The sequence below is a fragment of the Giraffa tippelskirchi genome, chromosome 12 (assembly GCF_054371585.1).
Source record: "Giraffa tippelskirchi isolate mGirTip1 chromosome 12, T2T-mGirTip1v1.2.pri, whole genome shotgun sequence".
In the NCBI taxonomy this organism is placed as follows: domain Eukaryota; kingdom Metazoa; phylum Chordata; class Mammalia; order Artiodactyla; family Giraffidae; genus Giraffa; species Giraffa tippelskirchi.
The window spans coordinates 39,757,189-39,783,056 of record NC_137286.1 but is presented as its reverse complement, the minus strand read 5'-3'; the positions used below and the strand labels follow the sequence as shown (position 1 = coordinate 39,783,056).

Genomic DNA, 25,868 nt, shown 5'->3' with positions numbered 1-25,868 from the left:
ATATTGTAGTTTTATAAAAGAAGCAGTTGGGTAAATGGTTAGAGATTTATATACCTAACTTGTCAGAGAAAAGAAAAGCAGGTAGGTTTGTAGAAGAACAAATGGGAGATAAGTAAGTTTGTGATAATGCTTGCAAATTCAGGTGCCAGGGGTCTTTCCATATTCATAGCCACAAAATGCCCCCAGAGAGGGAATTTACGAGAGGTTTACTCTTGGTCTCCTTCCTGGTAGGAAAAGCTGGCCTAAAGAGGGAATTCCTGGCAGCCTCCTTCCCCTCTGAGAACTGTTTTGCCTGTTAGAGGTCAAGGCACAATTACATATGGTTTTGAGACACAGATCTGTACATTAAATGCTGTATTAGTGACAGTTTACACAATCTAGATTTATGCATGAGAGGGAAGTGGGTCATGGACCATCATGATTGAGAAGGAAGCTTATCTCCTAAGGACTTGTGACCCTTGATAAGATTAAAAAGGTCTGATTAATGCTTATACAGAACACACAACACTAATGCAGAAGCCCAAACTGGGAAAGACATGTTTAAATTTTTCTCATCTTGCCATAAAACAGGAATTTGATTTAATCTGTACTTGCCTTTTAAACTCTATAATTTACATATATTTTTGTTTTTTCTCTATCTTCCTTCATCAGAATGTATTTGCCACAAAGGCAGGATTCCCCCTGCCCCTGCCCCTCATTTCTGCATTCTTTGTTCTGTTCACAGCACCAAGGACTTTACCAGGCATGAGGTTGGCACTCAATACATATTTGTCAGTGAATTCCCTGTTCAAGTCCCTTTTCTCTTTGGTTTGTTCATTTATTCATGCATTCATTCAGCACACATTTATGGAGTAATCACACAGTGCTGGCTGCTGCTGTAGGTAGTGGTAAGGGACCACAGACAGGCGCCTCATCCTCAGAAAATTTCCATTTGGATCCCTTGGGGTGCTGGAACCAGCTGACATCAGCACTCAAGGGCTGGCTGATAAACTTTGCTGTTGTTACACATAGCCATTATGTTAAATTATGTAACCTCATTATACTAAACTTAGCACAAAGAAAAACTACATTAAAACAAATTACATTTTAATGCAAGAAATATGCAAACTCACCATTCCCTATTACCTATCAATACATTTATTCTTTTACCTTTTTAAATTGAAGTATAGTTGATTTGCAATATTTCAGGTGAACAGCAAAGTGATTTATAGATACAGATGTGTGTGTGTGTGTGTGTGTATATACTTTTTCAGATTCCTGTCCATTGTAGGGTATCTCAAGATACTGAATATAGTTCCCTGTGCTACACAGTAGGTCCTTGTTGATTTACTATTCTTTTGCTCTTGATGAGATGGGGTGCGTTCAGTTCCAGGTGGTATGGCCCTGGACTCCTATGCTCCTGAGGTTTTGGCATCTCTTGCATCCGGCAGCAAACAGCATCTCTTCCAGGAACCCTAGCACACGCTTGCTGGCCAAGTCGAGTCTTTGCCTGTGTCTCCTCTCAGGAGGCGGCTTCCTTGGTCACCGAATGCTCCGCGAACAGCAACTTGCCCACCTTCCCGCTCACCTGCCTCAGCCAGGTTGTGAAAGGCAGGAGGTGGGGAGTCTGGGCGGACCTCCTCCGGCTCAGCCTCCCTGAACCGCTGGATGCCTTTAAGGTGAGACGGAAGGCCGATCGATTGCTCGAACCTCCGCTGGCCGAGTCTGTGACGGCCGAGCCCTCGGGAATCGGCTGGGAATGCCTGGCGCTGGTAGCCCGTTGGAGGCGCGGGGCTGTCGGGCCGGGGTTGTGCGCTGTGAGAGGAGAGCTGGCTGCTGGCGGCGGCCTGGCCAAAAGAGCGAGTTGGGGGGACAGAAGGGAGGGGGGGACAGAAGGGAGGGAGGGAGGAGGGCGGCCGGGCTGGCGGCGGAGCCCCAGGTGCACCTCCCAGGTGCGTATCCCAGGTGCGCACATGCTGGCCTGGCAGAGCTTTAGCCTCTGGAGTTTCGGCGGCCGGAGCAGCTGGATCGCGGGGAGGCGGGGCGGGGAGTGGACAGATGCCCGCGACTCCCGGCGCTTCTCATTACAGGCCTGTGTGGGCGGGATAGGCGTCCTCTGCCCCGGAGAAGTTACTCGTGCGGCGGTTTTAAACGAGGACATAGATAGTCGCATAGTCAGATGTCCCTTTTTAGGATGGCTGATTTAGATCTTACAGAGGAGCCTTAGAACTTATCCCCGCGGCTGAGGGACACACTGGGGTCGCGTGGACAGCCCAGGGATGGCCTTGGGCTTTTCTTTCCAAGGCCAGGGTCTGTTCAAGGCCCCATCCCGTGAGATACTATCGGTGATCGTTTCCCGCCTCTGGTGTTGAATTCATAAATATGTTCTTAATCCACATGTTTTGTTTCATAGGAAGAAGAAACTAAATGAATAACATGAAGTCCAATAGGATCCCACTTTTTATGATTTCGAATCAGGGAAGTAAAAGTAAACTACTGGTATCTTTTCCAGGTCTTACCTTGTGTTTTACTACTTGAAACAAACACCCAACTTTGCTTTTTTTTTCTTGGCCGCCCATTGGGGCATGCAGGGGTTCCCAGTTCCCAGACCAGGGATTGAACCTGGGCCCCTTGCAGTCAGTGGAAACACAGAATCCCAACCACTGGACACCAGGGAAGTCCCCACCCAGCTTTCGTAATATTCATGATGTCAGTAGGCAAATCCTCAAAAAAAAGGCCTCGGACAAGTTTATCAAGCAGCAAAACTAAAAAAAATGAATCTAACTCTATTATTTCATTTTTTAACAATGCACCCCCTGCTAAACTTGCCTGCCCTGTTTGTAGTAAGATGGTGCCAAGATATGACCTGAACCGGCACCTTGATGAAATGTGTGCTGACCACAGTGACATGACTCCAGGTGGCCCTGGGCACATCGGCTTAAGTTCAAACGTGCCCACCATAGATTTGACCAATATTGCCTTAGAAGATATAACGCCAGAGAGGCCATCACCATCAGCGATAAATTTAACCCCTGGCCAAAGTGATTCAGCAAAAATGGGCAAAAAACAGCAGACCAGCCCCTACTTTAAAAGTAAAAGTGACTCGGTGTGCAGAAATCAAGACGAGGTGAGACATCATAATGTAAAAGTCATTTCTCTGGGAAGCCTGTCCTCTAAATTGTCCAGAAGATACATAAAGGCTAAAAGATCCCTGAATCAGAATGAGGGGTTCACTAATCAGAGTCTACAGAGGTCCTCATGCACAAGGGTTAAGAGCCTGGTTGATCAGCATTTGGAGGTGGAGGGCCAGGATCCACTTTTGGAGAACAGCTCTCAAAAGGAGAACGTGTTTACTGGTGATTCTCAGGAGGAGCTGAGCACCCCAGCACATACAGTGGAAGGCACTAAGGTGGAGGAAGCTGAAGGCCAGACAGCTGCCCAGGAATGTGAGCAATCAACCCTAACCCCTGCCTGTACAGGTGATGCGCCTGTGTTGTTTTCATCAGATTTAATTCTTGGGCATAGAAAGTCTGCTTCTGAGGACCATCTTGCAAAGCAGGAGAGTGTCAAAGGAGTACATGGTGAAGTTACTGAAAAATGTGAGACAGGTCATTGTGAAGAGGGGAAAATGACTATTGTTTCAGAAGCGACAAATCAGGGCTCACATCAGGAGGCAAAACCTCCAAGTTCCACACTTGGTGCTTCTATACAGACCAACAACCAAGCGCTTCCTCCAGAACCTGACAGTGGCTTAGAGGATGAAATAACTCATCAGACGCCTTTGGAGCAGGGGTCAAGCTGTGATGTGTCCTGGGTCACAAGTCTAGAACCGCCGGACCATCCGTACTACCTTCGGAGTTTCCTGGTGGTGCTGAAAGCCGTGTTCGAGAATGAAGAAGACAGAATGCTCTTTGATGAACACGAGAAGGGCATTGTAACTAAGTTTCATCAGTTATCAGGTATCTTGAGCCTGTTTGCTTTCGAGGCTTTGTTTGCCATTTGCTACCCTGAGTTGGTCTGGGATGTGATGGGCAGAAACCTGATGACCCCGAGGAGTCAGTGGTTTGGGGAGCCCCCTGGGAGTACTCAGGGGAATCAGAGCCAGTGATGGTGTTGAGCTCAACAATGATGTGCCTTTAAAAAGACATAAGATTTGGGGCCAGGTGGTGCCTGCTTCTGCACTGTCATCCTTATAGACTGTACTTTGCTTGTAATGGAAGCAGTTGTTTGTCCTTTTTATGTATATTTGATGGTTGTAAAATAGCCTTTCCCAGATTAGGGGGAAAAAAAATTAGTGTGACTTAGAAAAGTGTACCTTACATTTCAGGCATGTAATCAAGCTTGCTGTTGTATTTGATGGATTTGTTGTTTTTGCGGGCCATTTCCTCAAAAATGAAAATAAAATACAGGCAAATAAACAAACCAAGGGGTACTGAGGCATATTTTTTTCCTCCAATAACATTTTGTTGCCTAGGCTCTGCCTTTTAAAGTAAAGGTGTACAGAAAATGGAAGCTTTCAAGCTAAATTGGTACATTAATTTTTTTTCTTTTTTAATTTTGTAAATTGCTACATTTAAAAACATGCCTAAATTCCTTGGCAGCCAGCTGTGTGGCTCAAAGTAAATAGCGCAGGTTTAGAGCAAGAGCCTGGTGGGCTGCCGTCTATGGGGTCGCACAGAGTCGGACACGACTGAAGCGACTTAGCAGCAGCAAAGCAAGAGCTGCACACCGCCCACCCCCACCCCCCGCCTCCACCTGCCATCAGCTGCTCATCCAAAGGACCTTGATGGCTGTGTGCATATGAGTTCTTCTCAAGCAGGAAAAGCTTCCTTGGCGGCCATGCTGACCACTAGTAATAGTAGCAGGTCTGACTCCCAGTCCAATTACAAAAAAGAAATCCTGAACGTTACCAATAATGAGTAAGAGAAGGAATTCAGTTTTACATTCACACAGTGGACTGTGGCTCTGCTTGTGTGTGACACCCCATTGACTCTTGTGTCCAGGGTGGTCACAGATCTTTGGCTGGTGTACGAGCATTTATTAAAGTAGTTAGTAACCCTAGGCTATGGTGTGATGGAGAAGTAGGAACAGTTTCCTAATGTAAGCTCTGCAGATTCCTGTGGGCTGCCCTCCACAGAGAATCATCTCTAGTGTCTCTGTTGTGAAAATAGCTACTGTGAATCAATCGGTTTTGCCTCTTTCAAGAGAAAAGGGAGATAACTATAGAAAATCTAATAAATAAGGTCATATCATTTTATTTTTCTAAATTTTTGGCCATACCATGTAGCATACAGGATCTTAGTTCCCTGACTAAAGATGGAATCAGTGCCTCCTGCATTGGGAGAGCAGAATCCTAACCACTGGCTGGCCAGGGAAGTCCTGAGACCACTCTAGAATTGAAAATTGAAAGATAATTTGGGTAATAGGAAAACTTGAGACCAGGTTAATTAAATAGCTTGGTGGAAATCACTGAGTTAGAGATGGCCACTCTACCAAAGCCATACTTTGTTTGAAAAATCATCCTTTTCAGATGATTTTGAGCGTAAAATAGAATATTGCATATGAAACTGAAAGCAGAGAACAGAATAACGAACTCTTGGTGAGGGGGCATGGTGTGTCTCTTAAGGGACTAGAAATGTTGGTTAGAAAGTGGGGAACCTGGATCTTACACTTTTTTTTTTTTTTAAAGATATATATGTATATATATATATTTAAATAGATGGTGTTATTTCTCTGTTTAATTTATTTAATTTTGGTCGCACCACACAGGCATGTGGGATCTTAGTTCCCTGACTAGGGACCCTGCAGTGGATGGGCAGATTCTTAACCACTAGACCACCAAGGAAGTCGTTAGGTTTTTAAATGGCTAATAATCATTACCAACTTTGGAATGGTTTATACACTTATCTTGTTTAATCTTTTCACCAGCTTTGGAAGAAAGGTGTTATTGGCCCCTACTCCCACTTTTCTCAACGGAAGAGAAGAGGGAACCTTAGTTCCAAAGACTGTTGCAAAGGCTTTGTGTCTTCTTGCTCCTCCTGTCCTGCACACAGGCCAAGGAGACATTCCTATGGGACTTTGTATTTGAAATAAGTTCTGTCTTCCAAAGGAAGAAAATGATATTCTTGGAAGATCAGTTGAGTCAGCCTGTGTGTATTTGTAACACAGCGTGTTTTACTCACCTTGGTTTACAAAAGGAAATGATAGCGTATGTGGTTTTCAAGAAGAAATAGAATGTTTTTCACTGATTATCTTAACTTTGTCACAGCCAGTGGTCAGAAGTTATACGTAAGACTTTTTCAACGTAAATTCGGCTGGATTAAGGTGAACAAGCTGGACTATGAAGAGATCTCTGCTGACTTAACCCCCGTGATTGGAGAGCTGACACATGCAGGCTTCCTGCAGACAGGTATGGTTCGTCCAGGGGAACCAAAGTGAAAACATGGTGAAGGGAGTTTCTGCAAAATGAGGGTGGTGCTAGTTTTGTGTCATCTCCTAATTGGTGCCTGAGGAATAGTGATTGTGTGTGCGTCTTTTAAATTGTTGTTGTTGTTTTTTTAATTTATTTGGCCTTGTTGGGTCTTAGTTGTGGCATATGAGATCTTTATTCCCTGACGAGGGATCAAACCCAGGCCAGCTGCACTGGGAGCTCAGAGTTAACCACTGGACCACCAGGGAAATCCCTAAATTGAGTTCTTAATCTTAGGACAACAAATAAGCTTTCTTCTTAAAGTATCAATAAACCTAGAAAGTAATAAACTTATTTAAATTACTTTTTTTTTTTAATATTTCAGAATCTGAGTTGCAGGAGCTCCCTGAGGTGCTGGAGCTCCTTTCTGCTCCGGAACTGAAAGCCCTGGCAAAGACCTTCCACCTGGCGAGTGCCCATGGGCAGAAGCAGCAGCTGGTGGATGCATTCCTCAGATTGGCCAAGCAGCCTTCAGTCTGCACTTGGGGCCGGAACCAGCCTGGCATTGGCGCAGTGATCCTGAAAAGGTTTTGTGGCTCTTTTTTTTCAATCATTTTATTTATTTATTTATTAACACCAAAAACATTTTGCACTGGGGTGTGGTCAGTTAACAATGCTGTGGTAGTTTCAGGTGAACAGCGAAGGGACTTGTTACAGTAAGAACATTTGAGTTGTTGGTTGGGCTTCCGTGGTGGCTCAGTGGTAAAGAATCTGTCTGCAATACAAGAGACCTGGGTTCCATCCCTGGGTCAGGAAGATCCTCTGGAGAAAGAAATGGCAAATCACGCCAGTATTCATACCTGGAAAATTCCATGGATAGAGGAGCCTGGCAGGCTATAATCCATGAGAGTCACAAAGAGTTGGATATGACTGAACGACTAACACACACACACACACACAGCACGTACTAAGGTCTTAAAACAGATGGTAGGTGTTTCCAGATTGTGATTGTTTGTGCAATTGCTGCCAGACTGAAAAAGCAGAGAACCTTAATGATCAGGTCTGGATTCTTTCTTGGTTTAGCTTTCGTAGTTCTTGTCATACCACACTGATTTCTAGGACAAGAAAAACCAAGAGGCAAGAGGTTAGAGGCACTGGGCCCTTGGCATATTCTAGTATTTTATTACTCAAGAAAAATGCAGTTTTAACTTCTCTCCTTAACAAGAATTAAACATGAACTATCCAGCCAAATTTTTATTTCAGTAAACTTTTTATTGAGACATAATCTGTCAGCAATAATATGCAATTTCTCTTGAGTGGAAACATCAAAATTTACCAAAAGCTGTGGATGGTTTCTTTTGTCCTTATAAAAGCTCCTGAACAGTTTCAGGTTGGAAAAGATCATAAAAATCTCAGAATTTATTTCTTCTGCCCATGTTATGTCTAAAGTATAACTATATCAACCTTAGTCTGGGAATTCCCTTTCCAGAGTTGTTGAAAACGAGATGAGATAATGCTTTTGGCAAACAGTTTAAAGCAACGTCATTGTTATTTTATACAATATGTGTGTGTGTGTGTGTGTGTGTAACTTTGAGCTGTTAACGTGCCAAGAGCCCATCCTTATTGGGAAGATACTACAAATATTAATCTTAGTAAAACACAACTATAAATAAGGCATAATTTATTAAGAAAAATGTCGCTGTCAACACTTCAAAAAGTTTATACTGTAGATTTTCCAAAAGTGTTTAACTAGATTATGTATTTATAGTTAATTGATTTAGGGGTATAAAATCCTCATCCCTGTGGTTAAATGTCTTCTAAGTCTTTAATTTTATTTCTTAAGTATTTCATGGTGTTCATGTGTGTAATATTTTAAAAGTAAGTAACACTAAATTAGCTGTTTCTTAGTGTAAGCACTGAACATGTAGGAACAGAAATAGAAGAATTAAGATGAACATTTTTTATCACTGACATGAGAATTATAGAAAAATGAGAATCTTAAGACAATTTTTTTATATATATAATTCTATTTATTTATTTATTTTTGGCTGTGCTGGGTCTTTGTTGCTGTGCAGACTTCTCTCCAGTTGTGGTGAGCAGGGCTGCTCTAATTGTGGTGTGAGGGCTCCTCATTGCAGTGGCTTCTCTTGTTGTGGAGCACGGGCTTCAGTAGTTGCAGTTCCGTGGCTCTAGAGCACAGGCTCAGTAGTTAATGGCGGATGGCCTTAGCTGCTCTGTGGCATGTAGGATCTTCCTGGAGCAGGGATCAAACCTGCGTCTGTTTCATTGGCAGGCGGATTCTTAACCACTGAGCCACCAGGGAAGCCCGTTAAGGCTATTTTAGTTTTTTACTAAAATCACTATCCTTTAAAATTTTTTAAATTGTAGTTGACATATTAGTTTCAGGTGTGCAACATAGTGATTCAGCATTTGTACAGATTATACTCCATTTAAATTTATTACAAAATGATGACTGTATTTCCCTGTGCTGTATATCCTTGTTGCTTATCTATTTCATATGGGGTAGTTCATCTCTCTTACTCTTCTACCTGTCTCACCTTTCCCTGCTTCCTTCTCCTTGCTGGTAACCACTAGTTTATTTTTTCTAGCTGTGAATTTATTTATCTTTTCTTATATGCATTCATTTGTTTTGTTTTTGAGAGTCCACAAAGAAGTGATAACATGCAGTATTTGTCTTTGACTTATTTTACTAAGGGTAATACTCTCTAGATCCATCCACATTGTTGCAAATGGAAGAATTCCTTTTTTATGGATAATACTCCATTACATAGCACAGCTTTATCACTCTGTTGATGGACAGTGTCCTTTATTTCTTCATTAAGCTGTGGAGCCCAGGAGTGGAACCTGAGTCTCTGACAGCTCAACATGAGGGTAATAGCTGATTACCTTCCTCGGCAGAAAAAGCCTCCTTATTTGCACTCTCTGAATCCTTCTGGATAGTGGCTGTGTGTTTAGTCATGCTGAATGTTTCCTTCTGCAACTTGGAGTCCCAGTCCACTGGACATGCTCGGGACTCTGCGTGGGGCGGAAGGCTGAGGGTGCTGTCAGGCTCTGTGGCTGCGTGGTCCTCATGTAGATGGTGGTGAGGTGGGAACTCTACCCCTGTGTCTTCGAGACTCTGGTGGGGGCATTGATCTCTGGACTCCCCGGGAGCCAGCTCTGCTTTTGGTTTCATAGCTTCTGGGCTGGTAGGAAGGGTGAGGTCCTCCACTGGACTCCAGCTCTCACTGGGGCAACCTTGACCTCCAGGCACTCCTGGCATCATCTGGAGGCATTCTTGTTGTGACTGAGGTGGGTAGTGGGTGCCACTGACATTTAGTGAGCAGAGGTTGGGGACACAGCTGAGCATCGTCTAATGCACAGAATGGGCACCTTGCCCCCACACCAGCCCCCAGAAAAGAATTTGCGGCCTAGATGTCAGTAGAGAAACCCTGTCGTGCATGGTGTCCAGGTTGTTAGAGCCAGAAGGCCCTGGTTGTGACCTGCTGCCTGACCAAGAGCCTTTGATAATGACATTCTAAATAAATACCTTTGGGGCTTCCATGGTGACTCACTGGTAAAGAATCCATCTGCCAATGTAGGAGACATGGTTTCGATCCCTGATCTGGGAGGACCCCACATGCTGCCGGCAACTAAGCCCGTGTGCCACAACTATTGAGCCTGTGCTCTAGAGCCCAGGAGCTGCAACTACTGAGCCTACTCACCCTAGAGCCTGTGCCCCCCAACAAGGGAAGCCACTGTAATGAGAAGCCTGTGCACCACAACTAGAGAGTAGCACCCACTTGCTGCAACTAGAGAAAAGCCTATACACAGCAACAAAGACCCAGCACCACCATAAATAAAGAAAGAAAGTTATTTTAAATAAATAAATATCTGTTATTTAATCTAAATTGTCACTAGAGTCAAGAACTGAGAGTTGCCAATGTCAAACAGGTAACACTTTTGAGTTTCTCTGGTATTTCGTATGTTTGGGACCAGCATAAACCTTATCCTGCTCTTTTATTGAGGCAAACACTATGTGAAATCGTCTGCAGGTTTAATTTCATCGAATCTTCACCGTGTTCTAAGGTGGGGCTCTGAGCCCCAGAGAGGTTAACAAATGCTTTAATATCACACAGCCAGAGGCCAGAGGTTTGCTTCAGGCTTAGAATAATGAATGCCATTTAACTTGAAATAATCTATGAAATCTGATGTCCAAATGCTTACAGACCAGCAAGTCTCTTCTGTACTGTGTATTTTTCAGAGCTAAAGACGTGGCGGGACGTTCCCTGAGAGTTTCTCGAGGCCCTCGGGTGGTGTTTTCCCGGGCCCTGCTGCTCTTCTCCTTGAGCGACATGGTGGAAGATGAGGAGGCCGCCTGCGGGGGCCAGGGCCAGCTCTCCACTGTGCTGCTGGTCAACCTGGGCCGCTTGGAGTTCCCCAGGTACACTGTCAATCGGAAGACCCCAATCTTCCAGGACAGGGATGATCTCATTAGGTAAGAGAGTGGTTGCTCATTGTAACATCTGTGTATTTTTAAATTTTTGCAGAAGGATCTATTATTGTTTTTTGCTATCCACAATAGAAACATCTGCTCAAAACCATTTTTTAAGTTTTTGCTTCCTGTTTAGTTTTTTGCTCACTTGTATACTTTCCCAGGACTGTGAGGAGAATATGGAAATGCAGTTTGATTAAGGTTGCCAAAATCCACAAGTTTTGAGTTAGAGCTACACAGTTTTCCCCTGGTTTATATTCCCAAATAGCTTTGGCAGGGGGAGCATTTTTTAAATACAGACATTTGAACAAACCTGCCTTGTGAGTATGTTGTTGGCATGAACAAGGCTGAATATCTTCCTGGTAATGATGCTTAATATAAAGCTAATAACCAACTTGTGGACCATATACCAGAATCATGCAAACAGTAGAAGTTTTCATGAATCTATCTTGATGCATGGATTTAGCTAGTGTTAGCAAAAGTGGATTTTGATTAAAAAAAAATTGCATAGATGTTGCAGGTTTATGATTCAAAGTTAGCTGAAATGCACTGTTTACAATAGCCAGAACATGGAAGCAACCTAGATGTCCATCGGCAGATGAATGGCTAAGAAAGCTGTGGTACATATACACAATGGAACATTACTCGGCTATTAAAAAGAATGCATTTGAATCAGTTCTAATGAGGTGGATGAAACTGGAGCCTATTATACAGAGTGAAGTAAGTCAGAAAGAAAAACACCAATACAGTATATTAATGCATATATATGGAATTTAGAAAGATGGTAACGATGACCCTATATGCGAGACAGCAAGAGAGACACAGGTGTAAAGAACAGACTGTTGGACTCTGTGGGAGAAGGCGAGGGCAGGATAATTTGAGAGAATAGCATTGGAACATGTATATTATCATATGTGAAATAGATCGCCAGTCCAGGTTTGATGCATGAGACAGGGTGCTCAGGGCTGGTGCACTGGGATGACCCTGAGGGATGGGATGGGGAGCGAGGTGGGAGGGAGGGTCAGGATGGGGAACACATGTACACCCATGGCTGATTCATGTGAATGTATGTCAAAAACCACCACAATATTGTAAAGTAATTAGCCTCCAATTAAAATTAAAAAAAAAAAAACAAAAACAAAGTTAGCTGAAATGGTTTCTGATATTTGATTTTAGGAAAGATGTTTAAGTGTTGTCTAGTATGTGCTTTAAAAAATAAGCTATTGAAATGATTGGATCAAAACAGGGTCAATGTAAACTGATTTTAGCCCATTTTGCCTTAGTTATTAGGAAGGTCAATATCTTATTTGTATTCAGTAGGAATAACTTTTTCAGCCAGATCTAATTAGAATGTTTTCTCCGATTTCATTTTTCATTGCCTTAGAGCTGTCCAGTTGAGTATTAAAAGAGCCAGAAGGAGGAGTGCATGAGCAGAGTTTTACACTTAGGGGACTCTGTTTTTTGCTTATTTGACAGTTTCTGCACACAGTGCTAGTGTGTGCTTTTCTCTCAAGGGTGAGTCCAGAGCACAGTGACTGTGCACTCAGTCTTACAGAACTATGGGGCCCATGTCTTTGTTTTGGTATCTAAAGACATGCTGAGAAGCTGTCTTTCTTCAGTTACATGGGTTCAGAACATTTCAGCATCGCTGTCTCCCAGAGACTGTCCCTGAAGTTGTTTCTGAAAATCCCAAATAATTCTCTTAGCTTGGGCAGTATCCCTCTGGCCATCTCTGACTTAGTGATTAAATGACCAAACATTATACTTCCGTATAATCCTGAGATTGGTTACATGTTGTCATAGTTGCTCCCAGATTGTTGAATGGATGAATGAGTGAGTGCGCACCGGAGGTCAGGGAGGAAGAGCTGGTCAGTGTTGCATCATGTAATGGGACGTGTGATGTGATGGTAAGGTGTGTATGTCTTCATCTTTCTGGCTGGGAGGCCTGTATGAACACTTCTAGGCTGTTCATGGAGTAATAGTTAAATTATTACTGAGATAAAACGTAACCCTTATGTTTTCAAAAGCAGATCTGAATGTGGTGGGTGGGATGTGGGGATGAGAGGTTCTATATGTCAGTTCTCATCCCCCCCTGAAACCTGAATGTCATGGTTTCCCCCTGTCCCCCCCAGGTACGCGGTGGCCGCACACACGCTGAATGACATCTCCACGGCGATGGCCAGCGGGGCCTGGGAGGAGGCTAGGGAGCTCGCTCGGTGTGCAAAGCAGGACTGGGACAGACTGAAAGACCACCCGTCCCTGAGGTGAGGTGTTTCTCCGGTGCCTGTGAGGGTTACCAATTGACCTAGTTGTTCTGACTGCGTAAGATCATCTTCATGAGGAACACGCTCGTTTTGTTCTGTGGTGAGGCCAGCGTGTGAAGTTGAACTTCCTGCTTGCTTTGCATGGAGTCAAAAGTGCTGGGTGAGTAGCAGGGAGTGTCTGAAAGTTTGGAGTGATTTTTATACCCCCGGTCTGTCTGTGGCAGACAGTGGCTTGCCACCTGCCAGGGGACTGGCCCCTCTGGAGGCTGGTCAGCTGAATTACAACTATGGGGGAAGCCGAGCCTCAGGACAGAAGCTGTCTTCTTCTGGTAGAAATTCCAGGAGCTGTTGTTTTGAACAAGAAAATGAATCAGACCTTAAAAAAAAAAAAAGAAAATGAAATTGAACATTTACTTCAAGAGTTCAAGTACACAGCATGTGATCCTTCATTCTTTTTGGTTTAATAAATGTTCAACATGTTCCATAGGGTTAAGAAACTTTTTCCTTCCTTAGAACAAAGTGATGAGAAAAATTAGTAGTATCGGATATCTCTTTCAAAAAAACATTTAAGACAAAAGTCCACACAGAAATAATACAAACTTAAAAACCATAGCCAGGAAAATAGCCTTTACTGTTAAGAAAAACAACTGAATATTTTCTCTGTATTTTGTTTGGGAGTAATTTAGACAGAGTGAGGCATTTACTTATAGGCCTTTGTAGGAAGGAGACAACCAGTGTCTACAAGAAGTGTTAGCCCGTGATGTGCATGGACCCTGGGGGATTTTCTTAAGATAATTGGGCAAATGTGTAAACGTTTATTTCTCAGACTAAACAGCAAAACAAATGGTTAAAACAAGTTAATGGATGATTTTCTAGGTTAAAAAAAAAAGATAAGACCTCATGGCCAGAAAGTTGGGTTCCTGTGGGACAGAGGTCGGTAGCCTCTTATGTGGAGGCCCAGTGGGGCAGCGGTCAGGCTCTGCCAGCAAACGGGCGGGACTGTCCCAGGGCAGGTGTGTTCTCTGACACCAAAATGTGTGGTTCTTGTAATTTTCACGTGCCACACAGTTTTTCTCCTTTTGACTTCTTTTAGCCATTTATAAACATGGAAAACACACTGGGCTTGCATTAAAATCAGGTGGAGGCCCTGAGTCCGGCCTGGGGGCTGGTGTCTGCTGACCTCTGGCTCTCATTTCACATTACTGTCTGGTGACTTCAAGCAGGTGGCCATGAGAACATAGATTTGTGGTGTAAAAAACTGCACATGACAGGCAGTGTTCAGAATGTATCTTCTTAGAAGAAAGAAATTCAGTCTGCTTTGTCACCTCTTCAGTTCAGTTCATTCGCTCAGGTGTGTCTGACTCTTTGCAACCCCTGGACTGCAGCACGCCAGGCTTCCCTGTCCATCACCAACTCCAGGAGCTTGTTCAAACTCATGTCCATTGAGTTGGTGATGCCATCCGACCGTCTCATTCTCTGTTGTCCCTTTCTCCTTCTGCCTTCAATCTTGCCCAGCATCAGGGTCTTTTCCACTGAATCAGTTCTTCCTATTAGGTGGCCAAAGTATTGGAGCTTCAGCTTCAGCATCAGTCCTTCCAATGAATATTCAGGACTGGTTTCCTTTAGGATTGACTGGTTGGATCTCTTTGCAGTCCAAGGGACTCTCAAGAGTCTTCTCCAACACCACAGCTCAAAAGCATTGATTCTTCGGTGCTCAGCTTTCTTTATGATCCAACTCTCACACCCACACATGACTACTGGAAAAACCATAGCTTTGACTAGACAGACCTTTGTTGGGAAAGTAATGTCTCCGCTTTTTAATATGCTATCTAGGTTAGTCATAGCTTTTCTTCCAAGGAGCAAGTGTCCTTTAATTTCATGGCTGCAGTGGTTTTGGAGCCCAAGAAAATAAAGTCTCACTGTTTCCATTGTTTCCCCATCTATTTGCCATGAAGTGATGGAACTGGATCCCATGATCTTCGTTCTTTGAATGTTGAGCTTCAAGCCATCTTTTTCACTCTCCTCTTTCAGTTTCATCAAGAGGCTCTTTAGTTCTTATTCTCTTTTCTGCCATAAGGGTGATGTCATCAGTGTATCTGAGGTTATTGATATTTCTCCTGGCAATCTTGATTCCAACTTGTGCTTCATCCAGCCTGGCATTTCGCGTGATGTACTCTGCATATAAGTTAAATAAGCAGGGTGGCAATGTACAGGTTTGACGTACCCCTTTCACAATTTGGAACCATTCCGTTGTTCCACATTCGGTTCTAACTGTTGCTTCTTGACCTGCATACAGATTTCTCAAGAGGCAGTTCAGGTGGTCTGGTATTCCCATCTCTTAAGAATTTTCCACAGTTTGTTGTGATCCACACAGTCAAAGGCTTTAGCCTAGTCAATGAAGCAAAAGTAGATGTTTTTCTGGAATTCTCTTGCTTCTTCTGTGATCCAACGGATGTTGACAATTTGATCTCTGGTTCCTCTGCCTTTTCTAAATCACCTCTTAGGATTGTCTTACAATAAACACACCGAACCAGTAAACTGCTGGTGGATGTCTTCGTTTTAGGTATCACGAGAATTTACCGCTTTTCCTCCGGTGTTTTACCATTGGGTGGGTTTACACGAGGATTTTGTCGCGAAATGTTGAAATACTGCAGAGACTTCACCTGTACAAGGTGAGTGCACCAGCCCTCCACCCCTGGCTTTGACTTCTCCCACCAATGTGGTCTGCAGCCAGAGCTGAGTTGCTGTCAGAGCCCTCGTGTGATGGGGAGGGTCTCCCCACATCCCTGAGGTGGAAGCCTCGCTTCTGCTCAAGTTCCCAGGACAGCAGTCACGGACAATCTGGAAGTAACCTACAATCAGGAGTGAGGGCTCTGATCATGCCCCTGTTCATACTCAGAGCTGTGAGGTTTTCTGGCTCAGCTTCTGCTGTGCAGACACTTCTGTATTGAAACTCACTGTCTTACAAAGAGGCTGTGCTAGAGCTGGGCTTCCTCACCTGGGTCCATGGACCCTGGCTAGCTCCGTGGGGCTGGCTTCAGCAGAGTCTGTGGACCTGCAGGTGCATCTCTGGGGTCTGTGCATTTTTCTCAGGAGAATCATTATATTCTTGAAAGAGATTCAGGAACCACAAAAGATGAGCACGAGATGTGAGCCATGAACATGGACCACAAAGTCCGCCTGTTGAAGTGGGGCCTTTGGGTGGAGACCCCGCTTCATACCTGTCCAGCCCCCTCCCCTATTCCTCCCACCCTTGGCCGTGTGGCTGGCTAGGTTCCCAGAAGCATGTGGACCTGCAGCCCAGCTGCTGCTCCTGCCCAGAGCCTGGCCCCATGTGGCCTGCACTGCTGACCTGGTGCACAGAGAGTGCCATACAGTATCACAACTGCATCCATGTGAGGTGGCAGGGGCCCTGCTGAGAAGTAGGGGTGCCTCTGGAGCTCAGTCCACTCTCGGGGGATGTCCCAGGGCCCCCTCCTGGCAATCCTGGGTCCTAGGCCTTATTTTAGAGTGGCAAGGATGCTGATACCCTTTGCCAGTTTTCCTGACAACTCAGTGTAACAGCGGCCTCTTAGTGTGCAGGAGTCTAATGCATGTCCCTTCTTGTTGCTGCTGCAGGAAGCCGTGGAGGAGCTTGAAAACCTCTTGTCCCAGGACGTGTACTGTCCCGACAGCAGGGGCCGGTGGTGGGACCGGCTGGCCCTTAACTTACACCAGCACCTGAAGCGCCTGGAGCCAGTACGTAGCTGCCAGGGCCACCAACCTTTCTTCAGCTTCGCATACATTTAAACAGTAAAGCAAACTGTTAATACCTTAAGAGTCTAAATGTCGTTAGGGCGTTGATTTCTTTCTTTTTAAGTTTATATTTTATATTGGACTATAGTTGATTTAAACCATTGATTTCTTAAACATCCCTCTTTGTCTGTGTTCTGCCAACCCCAGAAATAGCAGGGGTGTGAGCACGGGGTGACCGTGGAGTCAGAGGGTGAATCATGTCGGGAGCTGGAGGGTTAGGTGTCCCCCGCCTTCACACAGGTGCACTCTCTGTTTTGGAAATGGTGGTTTTATTCACTCACTGCCCAGGGCCTCCTGGTAGAAAGATGGGCGAAGACGTGGCGTCTGGCTCCACAGGGTGGCCACCATCCCGTCTGGGTGCTGCCCTCTCTGGTAGGGATTTTGAGTCTGAGAACACTGTCGGCTGCCAGCCACTGTGGTCAGCAGGGCAGGGCCTTGCGAGGCACCGCCTGTGGTCCCCTGTCCCTGCCAACCCTGTGTCTGCGTCCAGTAGAGGGCACTGCTGCCCTGGGAGCTTTTATTCTTCCAGTGGCAGGTCATATGAATCCGGTGATGGAGGGTTGGAAAAGTTGACTCTGGGCCTGGACGATGACACGCTCCATTTACTGCCTGAAACTAAAAGGCACCCTGTCACCTCAAGTGCTCCAAGCCAGGGAAAACTGTTCTTCTCCTGGAGGTGGGCGTGGCGCTCCCTGCCCAGCGTCAGGAGACACCCCCGCTGGCCCCCACCCAGTGTGGGCAGAGGGCGTGTGCACACTGCCTCTCTCTCTCCCTGAAATAAAACTTCAGAGGAGTTTATAGACTTTCCCGTCATTCGGGTCTGCTGAGAGGAGTGTTCATTATTTTTGACGTTGATGGAGCATCCTAGGTTTTTTTAGCCTTTTCCTAGAGGTCTTCCTGGCCACTCATAACCTGTGATTTTGTCACCATTCCTTCCCTCTGTATGTCAGTTTCCAGAGCAGGCAACGGCCAGGCCGAGCCCGAGGCCACCTCTCCCTGCAGCCAGCCCAGCTCCGTTAGGGCTGCAGAGTAGGCAGCAGGGCCTCATTCTCTCTGCTGGATTCCTCTGGGCCACTACACTCTGATGGTCTGATCTTCACTGACTTCTGGGCTTTTTAGTTGTTGTTGTTACTTTTTATTCTTTTATTGTAGTAAATATATATAACAACAGCAGCAACAAAACCTTGCCATTTTAACCATCTCTAGGTATACAGTTCAGTGGCATTAATTATATAGCTGACCCTTGACTAACTCAGAGGTTAGGGGTTCTGACAACCCCCCCACCCACCGCCGCCCCTACATGGTCAAAAATCCACATATAATTTTGCAGTTGGCCTGAGCACCCCTTGGACCCCTGAGCGCCCCTACCCCAGGTCCCTCTCCCCAGTCTCCTCTGTCTCCTAAGGCAGTGTGTCCACACGTGTTACCAGGACATGATGTTGGGAACATGACTGCTTCTGCCCCACACCTTTGCCTCAGGGTCTGTGCTCCATCTATGCATTGAACATGTCTGCGTGAGATCTACAGGAATAATGTCCTTGTCCCTGGAGGGCGGCTTTGCTTACCGCTAATTAGCAAAAGGAATGATTAATTGATGGTGGGGTTTCCCATCCCATGAAATGTAGGTGCCGCTGCCTGGGCCTTACTGACACTGTCGGTGCCGTGCTCTCCACAGGCTCTCCAGTGCATCGCTGCAGGGCTGGCGGATCCTCATGTCCGGACAGGCCACCGCCTGGCACTGTACCAAAGGGCCGCGCGCCTGAGGGCCTCTCCCAGCGGCCAGAAGTACATGCGCCTCCTCCGCCAGGTCCCAGAGGTCACCGTGGAGGATGTCAGACATGTGCGTGAATATTCTGGGGGCACTGTGGGTGCATTTTAGGGGTGTTTCCTGAATGCAGCCTAAGAGCGGTTTCCAGCACACATTTCTCATAGACTCAGAAAGCCCTCTGGTTTGCTGTGGGCAGTGATCCAGCCTTGCCCTGACCTCAGCCTGGCATCAAGGTGTCAAAGAGGCCGGGTCAGCAGGGGCTATGACTCTACCCCTGAGTCAGCAGCTCACAACCCTGCCAGGCCTCCTTCCCGCAGCCCAGTCAGGACCCTGGAGAGCAGCTCAGAGCAGTGCTCCCAGGGGCCAGGCAATGACCTGCCTACGTCCTCACAGACCAGCCCAGCGCTGCAGTAAGGGCAGGTGGCCATTCGGGGGCAGAGGAGAGTGTGTCTGGGGCTTCAGGGCTGGAGCAGGAGGGGGCTAATGGCTGTTCCCCTCCTCCCACCCCCCTGCCACCCAGGTGACCGTCACAGGCCGGCTGTGCCCGCAGCGTGGATCAGGGAAGTCTGTCTTCGTGCTGGAGGCTGGGGGGGCCACCCCCGCCACTGTCCTGTGCTCTGTGGAGGAGCTGGCGCTGGCCCATTATAGACACTGCGGCTTCGATCAGGGTAACTCCGGGCCATGTGGCCACACTGAGGGGTGTTGTCACTCTCCTGTCCCTGTGAGAGGCCCTGGAGGGCACAGGAGAGAATTTTATCACCCCAGTTCATCAGGGCCGTGTGCTTCCCCATGGCCAGTGTTCACATCTGCTACCATGAGGGTGGTGTGTTCTGGTGGGGACAAGAGGAGCAAGGGTGGCTGGATTGCTCTTGGAGATCTTGGGTCAGGCAGGTGGACAGGATTGGGGGAGGACCACAAGATGCTGCCCATAGCCAGCTGCTCAGAGGTACTGCAGTGTGTGGAGGAGCGCCCGGGTCTCAGATGGGGGCATCAGGTGTGCCAAGGGGCCAGGAGGGGCCCACTCAGGGAGGCCCCAGCCCTGGGGACCCTGCTTCACTGTTCACACTGCCTGGAACTGGGCTGGGCCTCTCTGAGGTCACCGCCTCATCCTGTGGCCTGGATGTGGGGTGGGGATAGGGGTTCTGAACTGGGTGGTCTCTGATGTGGAAGTTTTCTGTAAAACCCCAAGTTTTAAAAACCCCGGCACTATGTGGTGTCCAGGTCGAGGCCGAGGAGTGCTGTGGAAGGAGGCGAATGGGGTCAGAAGGCAAAGGCTCCTGGGTGTTCACCGTCCCCCGTCAGACCTCCTGTTTATTTTTAAACATGTCCCTTAGGTTTTTCCACTCTGAAACATGTTGAATTTTGTCATAATTACTAAGACTTTCATCCTTAAGCAAGGCTTCTGTATATAAGCAATCTAATGTTAAGAAAATGAGCTGGGAATGGCATGAAAACAGCCTTTGCCTTTGAATCTAAAATATTTTTGCTACTTCCTTCAACTTGAGCTGGCAGTAGGATATGGTGGTGTCTTTGGAAAACAGAAGAGATGGATTTTTCTCGTGTGTGCCTTGTCTCAGGGATCCATGGGGAGGGGTCCACCTTCAGCACCCTCTTTGGCCTCCTGCTGTGGGACATCATCTACATGGACGGGGTGCCGGACGCCTTCAGAAATGCCTATCAGGTAACCCTGGCCACGTTCAGGCTGCAGAGACTCTGCACATACACGTGAGTCACTCCCACCCTGAGACCCTGAGGTTGCAGCCCCAGAAACCTGCCCCCAGTTATACTCCTCAGGATCCTAGTGCTAATTTCACTGTAAGAATGGCTTTTAATTTTTAAATCTGATTCATAGAATTTAAAATGTAAGCTACCTTACTGGAATCATTCCTCTTGAAACTTTTAGTGTCAGTGTCTTCGGCTTCACCCTGGCGGCGCCCAGGTACACTCATGCTTTGTCACACATGTCTGCTAAGAGCTCCACTGTGTGTGCGTGTTCAGTCGCTCAGTCCTGTCCTACTCTCTGTGACCCCAGGGACTGTAGCCTGCCATGGAATTTTCCAGGCAAGAATACTGGCATCTGTTGCCATTCTTTCCTTCAGGGGATCTTCCTGACCCAGGGATCGAACCCATGTTTCCTGCATTGGCAGGTGGATTCTTTACTATGGCACCACCTGGGAAGTCCAAGAGCTCCACTAGTTTAACCTAAGGTCTCTTTTAGCAAATTGTGCTTGTCTTTGCAAATTAGTTCTCTAAAACACCAGTGTCATAAATTGCTTTTATATCAGATTACTTGGGTGATTTTTATATATCTTTTGAGAAAAAGCCTGAGTTCACTTCATCAGAGTGGCCAGTTTCCAGATTTGATGGGCGTTGGCTCCTCTGATGACCCCAGCCTCCCAGGCTTAGTGTGAACTGGTTCTCCCTGCACACAGGCGGCCCCGCTTGACCTCTGTACAGACAGTTTCTTCGAGAGCAGGGCACCGGCCATGGAAGCCCGGCTGCAGCAGATCCACAGTGCCCCCGAGGAGAGCCTGCGGGCCTGGGTGGCAGCCGCATGGCAGGCCCAGGAAGGCAGGGTGTCCTCCCTGGTCAGCTGGGATCGCTTCTCTTCTCTGCAGCAAGCCCAGGTGAGAGTCTGCAGGCGGGGTTCGCTCAGAAAGTGCCTCCAATGTGGGTTTCCTTTTGGCAATTGTAACAAAAGACAGGTATGCACACATTCACATATATATGTGCCTGTATGTATGCACACACTCATGTACCTGTGTGTATGTGTGTACTTGTTCACGTATATATGCAAGCACACGCATACACGTGTGTATATGCATGTGCTTGTCGTACCCCTGCCCACAGGCCTGTTCCTGAAGGGACAGTCCCAGGTGTGAACAAGCCCCAGTTATGCCTTCTGCCCATTTGGTTGGCAGCCTCCTTGGCCTGGCCAGTGGCCCCTGGAGGGAGGACACTGTCCCTGTCCTGTGACCAGTGGCCTCCATGGTCCACTGTCGCATATCCTAAGTGCTCACCCCAAATCCTCTTTTCTGAGCTGCTCCCTGGATGTTCCCAACTGGGTGAAAGCTTGGTAACTGACCAAGGAGAACGCATCCCTAGAGGCCGGGGTGCCAGCACCAGGGGCAGAAGGGCGCTTGGTGTCCTCGGACCCCATCTCTGCTGAATGACACATGGGGTCTCCCCCGTCTCACCATCACTGGGGGCTTCAGGGGCTCCATCCCAGGGGAGGGCTGACCATCCTTGTGTCTCCTGTCCAGGATCTTGTGTCCTGCCTGGGGGGCCCCATCCTCAGTGGTGTATGCCGGCGCCTGGCCGTGGACTTCCGGCACTGCCGAGGGGGCCTGCCCGACCTGGTTGTGTGGAGCTCCCAGAGTCATCACGTCAAGGTCAGTTGAGCTAGAGTGGAAAGTCATGTTTGTAATTTTATGATCAACTTAAAGGCCACAATCCAGGCATTTCTTGCTTGGTAATTGAAAAGATTGAATCCCTCAAGAGTTGCTGAACTGGGGGCTAGGATTGTTCGGTGGCTGCTAGTAGAGGCGTCCACAGTGCTGACACCTGGGCCTCTCCCCACACGGGAGCTTGTTTCATCCGAGCAGGTGAGGGAGAAGGGCCAGGCTGTAAGCAGGACGGAAGTCAGTCTCTTCTCAGCTGAGCTGGGCAGCGACAAACCATTGCTTGTGCCGTGTCCACTGTTGGAAGCAGGTCAAGGGCGGGACTCGGCAGGTGTGAGCACCAGGAGGCCGGGATGGCTGGGGCTGATTTTTCTAAGCTCCGAGAGTGAGCACTTGCTCACGTGCTGTAGGCTGGCCACCACCCTTCCCTCACCTAGTCTCATCCTGCCTGTCACAGGCTAGTGGTTTTCTTTAAATTACTGAATTTTGAGGTGAAAAGAAAAATTATGGTACAGGTTCTTTATCAGATACATTTCATCCTGTGTGTGACTTTTCGTTGTCTAAATACTATAATGAACAGTTGAAGTATTAATTTTGATAAAGTCCAGCTCATCTGTTCTCTCTGGGTCATGCTTCTGGTGTCATATGACACCTCTGACTACAGTTGTGAATTTGGGTGTTTTTCCTTTCAGTTTTATCAGTGTCTGCTTTATATATATTGTGAAGCTTTATTATTCAGCATATAAACTTAGGACTGTCATGTCTCCATGATGAATTGAACTCTTATAAAATGACCTTCCTTTATTCTTGGTGATGTTCTTTGCTCTGAAATCAACTGATGTAAATTTATTATATAGTCACTCCAGCTTTCTCTTGGTTGCTGGCAGTTAATATACTTTTTTAGAACTTATTTTTGTCTTTATTTGAGTTTCTTATATTCTGTAGGCAGCATATATATGGGTCTTACTTTTAATCTAATCTGACAACCTGTGCTCTTAATTTGTTAGTATTTGGAATATTACATTTAATGTGATTATTCATGTTTGGCTTTAAACCTTCCATTTGTTTTTTGTCTCAGTTCTTCATTTTATCTAAGGTTGCATTTTATCCTCTGTCGGCTTGTTAGCTCTGACTCTTCATGTGTTTTAAGTGGTTTCAGTGGTGTTTACAGCGTGTACTTAAACTTATCTACTTTCAAGTGATGTTGTACCAGTCCACATAGAATAGAAAGAACCCTACAACAGTATATCTCCTCTCTCAGCCTTTGTGCTGTGTTCATACATTATGCCTCAACAGGTTATAAACCCTGTAACACATTATTTTGCTTTCTACAGTGGACTAATGAGCCTTTATAGTTATTCATATAGATACAAATTCTAATGGTTACTCCTTTGTACAGATTCAGATTTCCATGTACTATCATTCTCTTCCTGACAGAACTTCCTTTCACATTTCTTGCAATGGAAGTGTGCTACTAATGAATTATTTAGGTTTTATATATTTTAAGACTTTAAGTCTTCGTTTTTGAAAGATATTTTTTCTTAGGCAAAGAATTTTTTTTTCCAATGCCTTATAATATTTGTCCACTGTCATCTAGTTTGTATTGTTTCTAGGGAGAAGTCTGTAGTCTCTCCCCTCTGGCTTTTAAAAATTCTGACTGCTTTATTAGATTCTGCCCCCCCCCCACCTTTTTTTTTTCAAACTGATATGCAATTTATGTTTCTTAGAGTCATGTTCTTTAGGGATCTGTACTTGGGAGTTCACCGAGCTTCTTGGATCTTTGGGTTTATAGTTTCCATCAACTTTGAAAAATTTTTTAGCCATTATCTATTCAAATATTTTTTTCTCTTTGTTCTGCCCTTTGGGATCACTGTTAAGATCTAACTCCTGTTAGGCTGTGAAAATGCTTTATTTAAAAAAAAAAAACTTGTAGTTCATGTTGGTAGTCTCCATCGATGTGTTTTGAATTTCAGTGCTCTGTGGTAGACAACACTGACACAGTTCTGGTTCCATGGAGCTCATGTGTGATGAGCAGTTTTATCTCACAATACACATTGTAAACAAGTGCACAGGAAGGGGAAGGACCCTCCTAGAAATGAATCTGAGCTGAGCATTGAGGGGGAAGGTGTCAGACACGTGAAGAGCAGGGAGACGTGTCCTAGGCAGTGGGACTGGCAAGCGCCAGCAAGGGTCCTGCTTGCGTGGGGAAGACACCAGGCCACACAGTTTTGTGGGTCCTGGCAAAGAGCTTGGGTCTAATTGCAGACACAAAAAAGTGACTGAGGGGTGTTGAGCAGGAGTAACAGTACTCTGTGCTTGAAAACTCTTTCAGCTGCCGTATTACTATGAATCCATTTCCTAATTCTCTGTGGAGGACAGTCTGGTTTCCACAGAATAAGAGACTTTCTCACTGAAATGAGAAAGTCTTTTGTAGTTCGTGTTGGTAGAACTACAAAGTCTTTCTCACTTTCTCACTGTACATGTTTAGTTGTTATAGACATATAAGTACAGCAGTGCAGCTGGACAAGCCTTCTAAATGGTCATTAGTGGAAACTGCCACAGCCCACCTGAATAGCCCTTCTGTTTCAGTAAGACACTAATCACTCCACAACTACCCTCCCAGCTGGTGGAAGTGAAGGGACCCCACGACCGGCTGTCGCAGAAGCAGATCATCTGGCTGGACGAGCTGCGCCGGCTGGGGGCAGACGTGGAGGTCTGCCATGTGACTGCAGTCGGGGCCAGGAGCAGGGGTCCCGACTGAGAGCCGTGGGCTCGGAAGCATCTAAGACCATCAGAGCATAGAATGTCACTATATCTTATTTAATTTTGGTTTTGTTATTGTCATAATAAACTTGGCACCTTAAGGACTCATCATTGTACAGTGTCTGTATCATCAACCTCAGTATTGGCTTCAGGACACTCACTGATCCCACACAGCAGTAAAGAACTTCTAAAAAGGTCAGAACCTTGGTGGCTCTTTCAGGAGCTGGATGCATTATATTATTAAGTTAGATTTACAGAATGCTGGAAAACTCTGCAAAACGAGATGATTCACAGCTTTTGGTCTTTTATGAAAGTAGCATACACAGGTTTCCTTCTAAAAAATATATTAGAAACAGATTCTTGAATTTGTATGTTTTCTGATTTCTCTTATTTCACACATTGTCATCAAATGCCTTATTTCTGTCAACACTTGCTCCAGTTGGGCCTGTGTCATCATGGGGAGAGATACTCACTACCAAAGGCATTTAGTTGTCCCTTTCTGTCTTGACCCTTGGGGATGGCCCTGATGACTGAGGCAGTCTCCCACGCTGGCAGAACTCACTTTAGTGCGCTTTGCACTACTGTTTGTGTAGATCAAGGTCTGGGGCAGCCCTGGGTCCAGCAGGTCTGTCAGCACCATGCTTCCAGCAGTGCTCACTTTGGGTCTCAGTCACATTCCAGTGATTCTCACAGATTTCAGACTCCTCCGTTATTATATTTGTTATGGTTTGACTTGCAGAAGGTTCAGATGATGGTTAGTATATTTCAGCAGGAAAGCATTTTAAATACTTACAGGATAACGCACACTTAATAGACTATAGTATACCGGAAGCATCACTTTTACATATACTGGGAAACCAGAAAATTCACATGACTTGCAGACTGTGATGACACTCACTTTACTGTGGTTGTGTGGAACCAACCTGCAGTGTCTCCAAGGTGTGCAGAGCCCTGGGCAGGATGGGGAGGGGATGGACACAGGAAGGGACTGATC

At 46.0% G+C, this 25,868-nt stretch overlaps 1 protein-coding gene across 11 annotated transcripts; it reads left to right on the top strand.

The window, feature by feature from the left end:
- The first annotated feature begins 1,747 nt into the window (after positions 1-1,747).
- Positions 1,748-24,978, top strand: FAN1 (FANCD2 and FANCI associated nuclease 1). 11 transcript variants are annotated; one of them, XM_081550353.1, is made up of 14 exons: positions 1,748-1,838; positions 2,393-3,938; positions 6,248-6,388; positions 6,774-6,975; positions 10,653-10,886; positions 13,016-13,147; positions 15,711-15,819; positions 16,766-16,885; positions 18,618-18,782; positions 19,231-19,378; positions 20,288-20,391; positions 21,143-21,337; positions 21,974-22,102; positions 24,735-24,978. In XM_081550353.1, exons 2-14 carry the CDS (start codon positions 2,684-2,686, stop codon positions 24,870-24,872), a joined length of 3,072 nt encoding a protein of 1,023 aa, XP_081406479.1. In that variant the 5' UTR covers positions 1,748-1,838; positions 2,393-2,683; the 3' UTR covers positions 24,873-24,978. The 11 variants fall into 11 exon arrangements, with proteins under 11 accessions (XP_081406479.1, XP_081406482.1, XP_081406473.1 ...); XM_081550356.1 differs by having other exon boundaries at positions 24,701-24,978; XM_081550347.1 differs by having other exon boundaries at positions 20,216-20,391.
- Positions 24,979-25,868: the final 890 nt, after the last annotated feature.

What these genes read in the sequence shown, in the direction of transcription:
- FAN1 (XM_081550347.1), top strand. Translation starts at nt 2,684, where the DNA reads ATGATGTCAGTAGGCAAATCCTCAAAAAAAAGGCCTCGGACAAGTTTA. An exon ending in AAAGACCACCCGTCCCTGAG is followed by an intron (nt 13,148 to 15,710) that starts GTGAGGTGTTTC and finishes TCTTCGTTTTAG; the next exon opens with GTATCACGAGAATTTACCGC. An exon ending in CCCAGAGTCATCACGTCAAG is followed by an intron (nt 22,103 to 24,734) that starts GTCAGTTGAGCT and finishes CTACCCTCCCAG; the next exon opens with CTGGTGGAAGTGAAGGGACC.